The sequence below is a fragment of the Carlito syrichta genome, unplaced genomic scaffold (assembly GCF_000164805.1).
Source record: "Carlito syrichta isolate Samal-C Ts95f unplaced genomic scaffold, Tarsius_syrichta-2.0.1 Scaffold236936, whole genome shotgun sequence".
In the NCBI taxonomy this organism is placed as follows: domain Eukaryota; kingdom Metazoa; phylum Chordata; class Mammalia; order Primates; family Tarsiidae; genus Carlito; species Carlito syrichta.
This window is the reverse complement of record NW_007181032.1, coordinates 101,879-113,379: the sequence shown is the minus strand read 5'-3', so window position 1 is coordinate 113,379 and position 11,501 is coordinate 101,879. Positions and strand designations below refer to the sequence as shown.

General features: G+C 33.0%; 1 protein-coding gene across 3 annotated transcripts in view; it reads right to left on the bottom strand.

The window, feature by feature from the left end:
• Positions 1–408: 408 nt before the first annotated feature.
• CEP120 (centrosomal protein 120) overlaps positions 409–11,501 on the bottom strand; it is a 75,752-nt gene continuing 64,659 nt past the window's right edge. For all 3 annotated transcript variants that reach the window (XM_021709478.1, XM_008051824.1, XM_008051825.1), the window contains 2 exons: positions 4,268–4,413; positions 409–2,244 (listed from right to left, as the gene is read on the bottom strand). In XM_021709478.1, the coding sequence (XP_021565153.1) occupies positions 2,010–2,244; positions 4,268–4,413 (381 nt within the window). In that variant the 3' untranslated portion in view covers positions 409–2,009. The remainder of the gene's footprint in view (positions 2,245–4,267; positions 4,414–11,501) is intronic.

Below are 11,501 nucleotides of genomic sequence, written 5' to 3'. Positions count from 1 at the left end.
CGCTTTGGGAGGCTGAGGTGAGTGGATTGCCTGAGCCAGCGGGTTCTAGACCCACCTGGGCAACTTGGCGAGACCTCATCTCTACAATAAATCAAAAAATTAGCTGGGCGTGGTAGCGCGTGCCTATAGTTCCTGCTACTTGGAAGGATGACTGGAGCCCAGCAGGTCGAGGTTGTGGTGGCCGGGAGCGGCCATTGCACTCCAGTCTGGGTGAGAGTGAGACTCCAACTCAAAAAAAAAAAAAAGAAAAAAGATTTCAGACTCCCCTAATTTTAAGACTTAAAAAAGTATCTGAAATGTAAGCTCTTGAGGAAAAAACAAAAGACAGTAACTTGAAATAGAAATGGCCAAAAATTTTGCCCCCTCTGTTTAGAAACAAAAGCAATAGACTGCTCAAGAACACAAAGATACACACAATTATGATTTTTATTTGGTAAATTACAACAGCCAAAATAGCTTCATAGATGGCAAAAAATAAATCACACATCCATTTTAGAATAGTCCTTTTTGTTTTCCTAAATCAGAGGCCCCCTCTAGTGTTTGAAAACAGTCACAGGCAGCACACAATGCAACTGAAGGTAAACAGTCAGAATTTTACCCAGGATCAACAAAAGAATACTTCTGTTCTATTTATGTGGCACAAAATTCAATGAGAGAAAATATCTACCCATAATTAATATAACAAATTCCTGCTGTGATTCACATATTCATTATCCTCTCATTCACTCATTTCTTTCTTTGTTATTTACTGCTGGGTTATTTTTAGATCAATACTTTGTTAATAAGGTAAGATATGTAGAGAGAGAATACAGAAACTTTAATTTCCCTAACAAGAAATATCTTACTGAAAATGACAGAAAATTCATTTAATGTTACCAAATATCCTATTCTGTTTTTATGGAAGTTATCGGTAACTCCTTAAAGTATATATTTAAATTTACTGTATTTGGGAATCAGATTTTATCTGCATATATTTTAAAACTCAATTCAACCTGTGAATTTGCTAAAAGTTTTTCAGTACTCTGTAAAAGGAGGTGGAAAGTGCCATTTTGAGGACAAATTTTGGCTCTGAAAAATACGATGAAAAGGAACTTGTAAAATTTATACAGACATGGCACTACATAAATCAGTGACTTAAACTCACTCATTTTTGAAAAACTCTGATTAAAATTAGGAGGAGTAAATACAGTAGATTTTCACTCTATTTTTTTAGCTACGGTCTTTATGTGTCTATTTCCATGTTCTATTACAGAAAGTTAGAGTTGACAGCTAGTATTTATCACTGGAAAGTAAAAAAAACCCTCAAATTTTAGCCAAAAAAATGCAAATGAGCAGAAGACTGACATAGAATACCATTTTAAACTATTATTTCATGTTCTCAAAAGAGTGCACTGAAAATTTGAAAAATCATTAGCTCTTAAAATAAGCTTGATCTGTATTAACTAATTTAAATAAATGACTAATTTGTCACCCAGTATATCATATGACTTCTCTGCATTGATCCTGCTTTGTTTTCAAACTTGTCACTGGCAAATATCACAAATTAAGGAAAAAAGGTCATCTTAAAATGAGTAAAACCGGTTGCATTTACAATGGTCTTACCTTTTAAGATGTCTACATTCAATTGTAGCATTTTTAAAGTGCAACATACACTCTTTTGGCTCAACACAAAAAAATAATACAACTGGAAAATACTGCAGTCATTACTCCTACAACAAATTTAGTGAAAAGCTGTTGGAAAGCTAGCCATCACATCAGATTATAAACAATGAGAAACACCAAAAAGTCAATTAAAATGAATATATAAAATGCAAACTACAAATAAAACTAGTGTGGGAGAGGTAGCATAAAGTATGTAAGATCAAATAAATACTATACAATAACATACAAAATTTTGCTTGTAAAAAATTGAAAATAGCATTTTAAAATCCATTTTCCTCACTCTTGAAGGTTTTACAATAAAAGTAAAATTTAGACCTAGAGTCTCTGTAAAGATTTTACAAATGTTATTAATTACTGGCATTGTTTTTTGCCAGAATCTCTCTGATCTGTCGGTCGAGTTCACTTATTATTCGGTCCTCATGATTATACACACCCGTTCTCATCAAAGTATCCCTTTCTTCTATGAGGCGAGTCAAATAATCATCCAAACCTTCTTCCAATGCACTGCCATGTGGGCCATCCTTTTTTCCACTTGCAATCTCTCTGGAATCCTGGAGCTGTTTTTGTTCTTGTTGCCTTAACCTGAGAAGTCAAGAACAAATGCCACTCTAGCAACTGTTTTGGTTTTCTTAACAGCACTATTTAAAAACAAAATGATTCAAATGATAAAATAAATTTTTAGTAATATTTTCAGGAAGAAGACAAATAAAAACCAATGTTCTACTTGGCTAGTTAGAGTTAGCAAATTTATAAAAGAAGGTTTTAAAAACAATACTTGTTTTTCTAATTATAAAATACAAACTGCAGATATTTTGGAGCTGTGTAAAAGAAGAAAATAAAAATCATCTGCAATCTCAGCATCTTAATTTCAGTAACATTTTCCTGTGTCTTAAGTTTAAAAAATGCATATATGTACCTTAAAATGTTTTTCTAAAAAAAAGTTAATGATAGTACACAAGCAATACTGTATACTACTTTTTTCACTTATTTACACAATGAATATTTTCTTACGTCAATGTTCTTCTAAATGGTTTTGTAATATTCTATCATTTAGATGTATTATCACTTAATCATACTTTATTATTGATCTTTAAGTTGCTATTAAACCTTTGTATTTATTTGTTTGTTTGTTTATTTATTTATTTATTTTTTGAGTTGGGGTTTCACTCTGTTGTCCGGACTGGAGTGCAATGGCCGCTCCCGGCCACCGCAGCCTCGACCTGCTGGGTTCAGGCCATCCTTCTGCCTCAGCCTTCCGAGTAGCCGGAATTACAGGTGCACACTACCACGTCCGGCTAATGTTTTGATTTATTGTAGAGATGAGGTCTTGTCAAGTTGCTCAGGAGGGTCTCGAACCCGTGGGTTCAGGCAATCCACTCACCTCGGCCTCCCAAAGTGCGGGATTACAGGCTGAGCCACCGAGTCATTCAGAGGGCACACGTGTAGGTTTGTTACATGGGTATATTGTGTGATGGTGAGGTTTGGGCTTCTATTGAAGCCACCAACCAAACAGTGAACATAGTAGCCAACAGGTAGTTTTTCAACCCTTGGTCTCCTTTCTTCCTCCCACTTTTAGGAATATCCAGTGTATATTAATCTTATCTTTATGTTCATGTGTACCCAGTATTTAGTTCTCACAAGTAACAACACGTAATATCAGACTTTTTGTTTATGGGTTAATTTGCTTAGGGTAATGGCTTCCAGCTACATCCATGATGATGCAAAACATGTGATTTCATTCTTTTTATGACTACATAGCATTTCAAGGTGTGTAATTACCACATTTTATTATTGTTGTTCAGAGCATAACTTTTTTTTCTAAATTCATTCAACAAATATTTATTTGTACCAAACAAGTTTTGGGGATATTGCAATGAGTCAAGAGAAAAACTCTACTATTATGAAACCTTTATCTCTAATTATTCATAGAAAGTAAAATTCTATAAATGGAATGTGTGATTCAGAGGGCTTATACATGTTAATTTTTTTGTGGATATCTTCAAGTTATGTTTGCATGATCTCATTTGGAGATGAAAAATGGAGAGAGAAAGCTGGTCTGAGATTTTCATATTTCTAATAGAATACATATTGTTCATTACATTGCCTTAAAAATGGAGCAGTCATAATAATACTTAGTAAACTTACTAAGTGATTGTAACACTAAGTTTGGATATAGAATGTTTTCATTTAACTTAGAATATACAATAAGGATATAACCCTATATTCCCCTCTATATAAGTGGCTTTAGAATGTTTGAATTTGCAACTATTGCTAATTTTGTCTTGGAAGTATGATAAAGCAGTTGAGTCTAAGCTTCTTCAAGATAGCCTTCAGAGTATGTGAGCCAATGAGAAGCAAGTCTATGAATGCGTAATGGTCTGTGGCATAGATTTCTATTGTACAAATCTGCTAAATCTTATACATGGTCTACTTTATCCTAGTTTTTAAAATTTTTTTGTAGAGATAAGCCTCACTCTGTTGCCCAGGCTGATCTCAAGCAATCCTCCTGCCTTGTCCTTGCAAAGTGCTGGGATTACAGGTATGAGACACTGCCTAGATGAAACTTAGTTTTTGAAAGAAATAAAAAATAATCTTTTAGTTATACCTATTCAATTCATTTCTTATATCCAACAACTCTTGTCGTTCAGTTTTTACTGTATCCTTTTCTTCGGCAGCCAGGTAACGTAGTCTCATCTGCTCCAATTCTTCTTGTTGTTTTTTAAGACGAGCCATTTGACTTTCTTGCTCCCTCTTGAAAGAAACAAGCCATAACCCTAACATTAGGAATAAATATTTCATATGTCTTTGACTTGTGATTATAATCCTATTTGACAATACCCATGACAAAACCATACACTGTCATTTTTTTTCCTTTAGGGACAGGATCTTACTATGTTGCCCAGACTGAAGAGTAATGGCTATTCACAGTTGTGATCAAAGTACACTACAGTCTCACACTGCTGGACTCATGGGATCCTCCTGCCTCAGCCTCTGAGTACCTAAGCTTACAGGTATGTGCCACTGCCCGTTCTATGAGCATATATTATCTATAAATGCCCAGGTAATTTTCTGTAATCATTCTATTATTCTTTGTTATACATCATAGTAGTTCATCAATCAGTGACTGATGGTAGGAGAATATCACAGGATAACAAAAGTTAAAGGCAAGAAAGAGGCTGCTCTTAACACAATGAATTACCACAAAGACCAGTGGTAAAAGCAGCATCTGAGAAACAGTTAATTATACCAAAATGTACCTAGAAAAATGCAGTAATTGTCCCTGCACCAATCACTAATTCCTCCCACTTCAGTTAATGTGCCTTTCCACTCTTGCCAGGCTCATACAAAAATATCCATGCACATATTTTTTAAATAAAAGTTAAACCAAACAACATACCTTACTTTGCATTTTTAAAAATTTAAAAATTTCATCCAGATGAATAGATAGAATCTTATTAAATAAATGTGTAACATTCCACAGAATGGATATTCTATGACTTATTCAACCACTATCTCAGTAACAGACACTTTTGCTACTACCAACAATGCTGCAATAAACTCTATCATTACCCCAGTTAGCTCAGAAATTAAGTGTTTTTCTTGTTTTTAGGACAGAATCCCAAAGTGGGAGAGCTGGGTCACTAGGTATGTGTTATCTATTTTTTTTTTTTTTTAAGAAAACGTGTTTGTTGAATTATAACAAACAGAAAACTGCCAAATCACAAGGTGCATTTTGGTAAATTTTCAAAGTGTACCATTCACATAACCACCGTTCAGACCAAGAAATAGACAGCCAGAACCCAGAAGTTCCTCTGTGTCTCCTCCGAGTCACTAACTACTCACCCTTTCCCAAAGGTAATTACTACCCTAATTTTAACATCACAAATAAGTTTTGAACTTCATACAGCATTGTACAGTATATATTTATGTCAGGATTCTTCTATCTAACATTGTTTTCGAGATTCATTTGTATTGTTCTGTGTAGTTAATCATTCACATTATTGCACAGCATTCCAATGGATGAACATACAGTTTATTTCATTCCACTGCTGAAGGACACTGGGCAGTCTGCAGTTTTGTATTATAAATAATGCTGATGTAAAGATTATTATGCATGTCTTTTGAAACACTTGTGTATGCATTTCTATTGGCTATATACATAGGCTTCAAACTGTTGGGTCAGAGGATATAAGAATTTCGGCATTAATAAATACAGGTTTGGGTATACCTTATCTGATATAGTTTGACCAGCAGTATGTTCCAGATTTTGGAATATTTGCTTAGACACAATGAGATATCTTGGGGATGGAACCCATCTAAAAGTGAAATTCATTTATGTTTCACATACACCTTATACACAAAGTCTGGAGGCAGTTTTGTACAATATCTTTACTAATTTTGTGTGACCTGTAACATGAGGTCAGGTGTAGAATTTTTCACTTGTGACATCCTATCAGTGCTCAAAAAGTTCGATTTTAGAGCATTCCAGATTTTCCTATTAGAGATGATCAACCTGCACTGCCAAACAGTATGCAAAGTAATCATCCCAATTCGTACTTCCAAGTGAGCATTCCGGTGCTCCATATTCTTCCCAACACTTGGTAATGTCAATTTGTCTCATTTTAACCATTCTGACAGGTTATGTAGTGGTACACTGTGATTTTGTTTGGGATTTTTCAAAGACCAGTGAGGTTGAGCACATTTTAATATTTTTAATGGTATTTGGGTATCTTTGTTCATAAAGTTCCTATTTATGCTTCTGGCACTTTTCCCTTAGTTGTCCATCCTTTTTTATTGATGTTTATATAATGCTGGATAAGTCCTTTGTCAGTTACATAAATTGCAGATGTTCCCCACTAGTCTCTGTCTTGTCTTTTCACTCCTTTGATGATGTTTTTGAAGAACAGAAGTTCTTAATTTTAATATAGTCTAGATTTCTCTGTCTATTCCTTTTTGGTTAGTGCTCTTTTTGCCCCACTTAACTTTCTTTTGCCTATCTCAATCTTGAAAAATATTTTTAAGTTATTCTCTTGAAGTTTCGTTTGCATCAACAATTCATATGCAACTGGTTTTATGTATGGTGTGAGAACAAGATTCATTTTTTCCCCCTTTAGAGCTCAAGCTGGCCTAGCAATATTTACTGAAAAACACCTTTCCCCCCATTGCTTGGCAGTATCTCCTCTGCCATACATCACCTCCGTCTATATATGTATGGATTTATTTCTGGGTGCCCTAAACCAGTCTGTTTTGCTGACCTTGCATTAACACTATACTGTCTTAATTTGTGTAATTCTTGTAACAGTAAGTCTGGCTATGTGATAATGTATGTTCTTCTACCCTTGGCTATTCTTCAAAATTATTTTAGCTATTCTTGGCACTTGCACTTTCATGTGAATTTCAATTTCTAATGCTAAAAAAAAAAAAAAAAAAAGCCAACCTGTTAGGATTTGATTATAATTATAGTGAATCTACAGATCAATTTGGCCAAAACCACTATCTTTACAATATTGATTCTTCAATCAAAGAACATGGTTTACTTCTTCAATTATTTAGGTCTTTACTTTGATAATACAGTTTTCTATATGCTAAGGCTAACATTTTCTTTGATTGCACTCCTAGGCATTTGATTTTGGATGCTATTGCAAATGGTACAGTTTAAAAATTTTTGTTTCCTAATTATCTTTAGTAGAGACATAAAATTGATCACATACATATTGACTTTTGTTTCCAGCAAATATGCCAGCTCACTTATTTCTAAAAGGTCACTTGTAGATACTTTCTAAGTACATCAGTGTTATCTGCAAATAACAGCAGCTTTATGTTTTCCTTTCCAATTGATATACCATTACTCCTTTTCCTTGTCTTGCTACACTGGCTAAAAAACCTCTAGTACAATGTTGAAAAGAAACAGTGTTAGAAGACATCTTCCTCTCATTTCTGATCTTGGTGGTTGGGGGGAGGAGCTTCGTTATTTTAAGACACATTTTTGTAGGTTTATGTGAATACTATTTATTAGATTAAGAAATTTCCCCTCTTCTTAGTTTGCTAAGTATTAGCTTGAATGGGTACTGACTTTTCTGCAGCTATTATCATGATTTTTTTTCTCAATTTTTTTAAGGTGGTAAATAACCAATCCTGCATTTTTTTAGTAAATAAACTTGATTGTGATGCTCATATGCTTTATATCTATGTTTTGTAAGACTGTTAACCAATTAATTGTGTTCTTATTTGTTCCTTGTCAGCTTTTAGGATCAAGGTTATGCCAGTCTCATTTTTAAAAAGTGGAAAGTGTTCTCCATTCCTATTTTCTAAAATAGTTTGTCTAAGATAAGTGCTATTTCTTTCTAAAATGTTTACTAAAATTCGAACGTGAAGCAATATGGGTCTGGAGTCTTCTTTGTGGGCAAGTTTTTCATTACAGATTCAATTTCACTAATAGCTATAAATCTATTTTTTATTTCTTCTTGTGTCAATTTTGTCAGTTCTGTTTCTCAAATTCACATACAGTTGTTCATACCATCCTTTTATCTCTTTAAATGTCTTTGGGACCTGTAGTGCCGTTCCTTTTTCAAATTCATGATATTGGTAGTTAGTGCTTATTCTCTTTTTGTCTTGAACACTTGCCAAAGAGAAAGCTTCCTTTCAAAGATAGAACTTTTGATTTTGTTTATTTTTACTGTATTTTCACCATTTCATTAATTTGTATTTATCTTATTTCCTTCCTCTTACTTTAATTTCTTGTTCTCTTACTGACTTTTTGAAAGGAATATTTAGATAATATATTTTATTCTTATTCTCTACATGCTCCTGTGGTTATAGATTTCCCTTTAAGCATAGCTTTAACCACATCCCATGTTTTGGTATGTTACATTTTCAGTATTTTTCGGTTTAAAATATTTTCTAATTTCACTGTAGTCTCCAGCTTACCATAGATTACTAGAAGTATACTGCTTAATATTCAATCATTCAGGGATTTCTAAAATTAATTTCTAATTTGAGCTCACTGTGATCAGAAAACATATTCTGAATTACAATCTTCTGAAATAAGTTGAGAACTGTGGTTTAATCTAGCATATGAGCAACCTGGCTAAATGTTTCATGTGCACTAGAAAATAATGTATTCTGGACTTTTTAAATTAAGTATTTTAGAATATGCCAATGGTTACTTGTGTTCTATAAATCTTCGATATCTTTACTGATTTTCTGTTGTTTGTTTGTTTTACCCATTCTCAAGAAAGTTATAGTAAAATCTATCATTATTGTAGACTTGTCTATTTTTAGTTCTACTGATTTTTGTTTATATATTTGTAGCTGCTACCAGGTACATACAAGCGTAGAATTGTTGTCATCTTCCAGGTAGATTATCCTTTTTATAATTATACAAACTCTCTTTACCTACAGTAAAATGTCTCTTGCCTAAAGTCCAGTTTACCTAATATATTTATCTTTAATGGAAACATTTAGTCTACTTATATTTAAAACAATTGGTGCTATATATGGATTTAAATCCTTCCATCTTACTATTTACTACTCATTCAACCTATTTTTATGTACTTCTCTCCTCTTTTAATCTTCTTTTGGATTAATCAGATATTTTATGTCATTCAACATATCCCCTCTATCGTGTTATTTATTCATTTTTTATTCTTTTAGAAATAGCATGTATCCCTCATTTAACAGAATCTAATGTAAATTAGAACTTTTACAATGTCAGATAATGCAATATACTTTAAGCATTAACTCTATCCTTTCATGTTTTTGTACTATTTTTGTCATGAATTTTAATTCTATGTATATTTTAAATTCAACACACATTGCTATTTTTGTTTTTCTACAGCCAATATTCATTTACATTTAGCCTGATATTTCATTTCCATTGCTTTTTATTCTTCTGCATTTCAGATTTGGGATCATTTTCCTTCTGCCTGAATAACCCCTCTGAGCATTTTTTATTTCAGATTTGCCATGACAATTCTTTCAATTCTTGTTGGTCTAAAAAATCATTTATGAAGAACATTTTCACCAGGTAAAGAATTTTATGTTACCAATGATTTTCTTTCCATACTTTAGGGATGTTATTCCATTGTCTTATAAATTCATTTATTTTTGTTGGAAAGTCCTCTGTCAGTCTTATCATTGCTCCCTTGAAGGCAATGTTTCTTCCTTCCTTGGAAAAAAATATGTCCTCTGAAAGAAGACTGGTTAAATTGTGAAATATTCACACAGAATGGATTCCATATACATATTTGCACTTTATTTGTAGTATATCTTATGTTATAAAATTATAAAGAAAAGCAAGGAACTAATAAATACCAAATTCAGAATAGTGGTTATCTCTGGAAAGGACAGCTTTTAAGATTGTCATTGATTTTTGTCAGTTTTGCTATGATGTATCTAGGTAGGTTTACTTTCTATTTATCCTGCTTGAAGTTCATAGATATTTTTGAATCTGTGAGTTGAAGTTTTGAGTCTTTTCCATTTTTGGAAAATTCTCAGTCACTATCTCTTTAAATATTGCTTTCTCCCCATTCTCTCTTCTTCTAAGGGGCTTCCAATTACATAAGGTAGTCTCAAAAGATCCTACTTCTCTAATACATTTCTCCATCATGTCACCTATTTTATAGAGCATAGTTGATTATAGTATTTCAAACTTTGTCTGATAACTCCAAAATCTGAATTATACCTGTTAATTAATTTCTTTTTTGTTTATTTCACATATTTATATTTTTATTACAAATGAGCAGATTAATTTTGCTTCTCATAGTCCTTTTTTATATTCATGCCAGTGTTTTTTAAAAAATTATAATTAAAAAAGCATTTCCCTTCAATTAAATATCAACTTTGGTTCCAAATACTGACCATTTTCCCAACCCATTAGTTTATAGGGATGACAGAACTAATGACAGTAGATTATAAGGCCTTTTTTAAGTTCATTTTCATTTTTTATATGCTTTTGATTCACTAACTCAAAGATCTGTGATAAATTCAGTTACTAGAACTAATGTAAATATACTGTACTAGAATGAAATATTAGTTAAATATATTTCCCATACTGGTATTATCTTCTTCTTTAAAACAGGAAAAATCTAAAGAGAAATAAAATATTTTATTAAAAGAATCAACTGGCAGGTTCGGTGGCTCAGCCTGTAATCCTGTGCCTTGGGAGGCTGAAGTGAGTGAACTGCCTGAGCCTGCGGGTTCGAGACCTGCTTAGGCAACTTGGCAAGACCTCTACAATAAACCAAAAAAATTAGCCGTGCGTGGTAGCACATGCCTGTAGTTCCAGCTACTTGGAAGGCTGAGGTGGAAGGATCGCCTGAGCCTAGCAGGTCGAGACTGCGGTGGCCGGGAGCAGCCACTGCACTCCAGTCTGGGTGACAGAGTGAGACTCCAACTCAAAAAAAACCCAAACAAAACAGAATTAACTGTTTATTCAGGGGGAAAAGTTAGTATCTGAGTGGGAAGTGAAATGAAGAAAAAGCATCACCACTTATACAGATTTTCTTAGAAAGAAGACTTTGCTTTTCCTTCGTAATAATGGAGAAAATTGATAGATAAGTTTTTTTAAAGACTATGAAAGGCTTTTAGTTCTGTTCTTTTGCTTATCCAGTCTCTCCAAATTTTATATCCAGTGTTTATTATTAGTGCTTTTGAGAAAATATGGTTGTGACAATTTTAGTTCTAAACTGCACTAGAAATAAATTTGAAGACATAATCTTTCATTATCAGATAATTTATCCATTGGTTTGAAATGAAAGGACAGTAGAAAATACACTGAGTCCCAAATTCTTTTTTTTTTACATTACATCCCAAAACAAACCCTTAGAATTCCTCTGTTT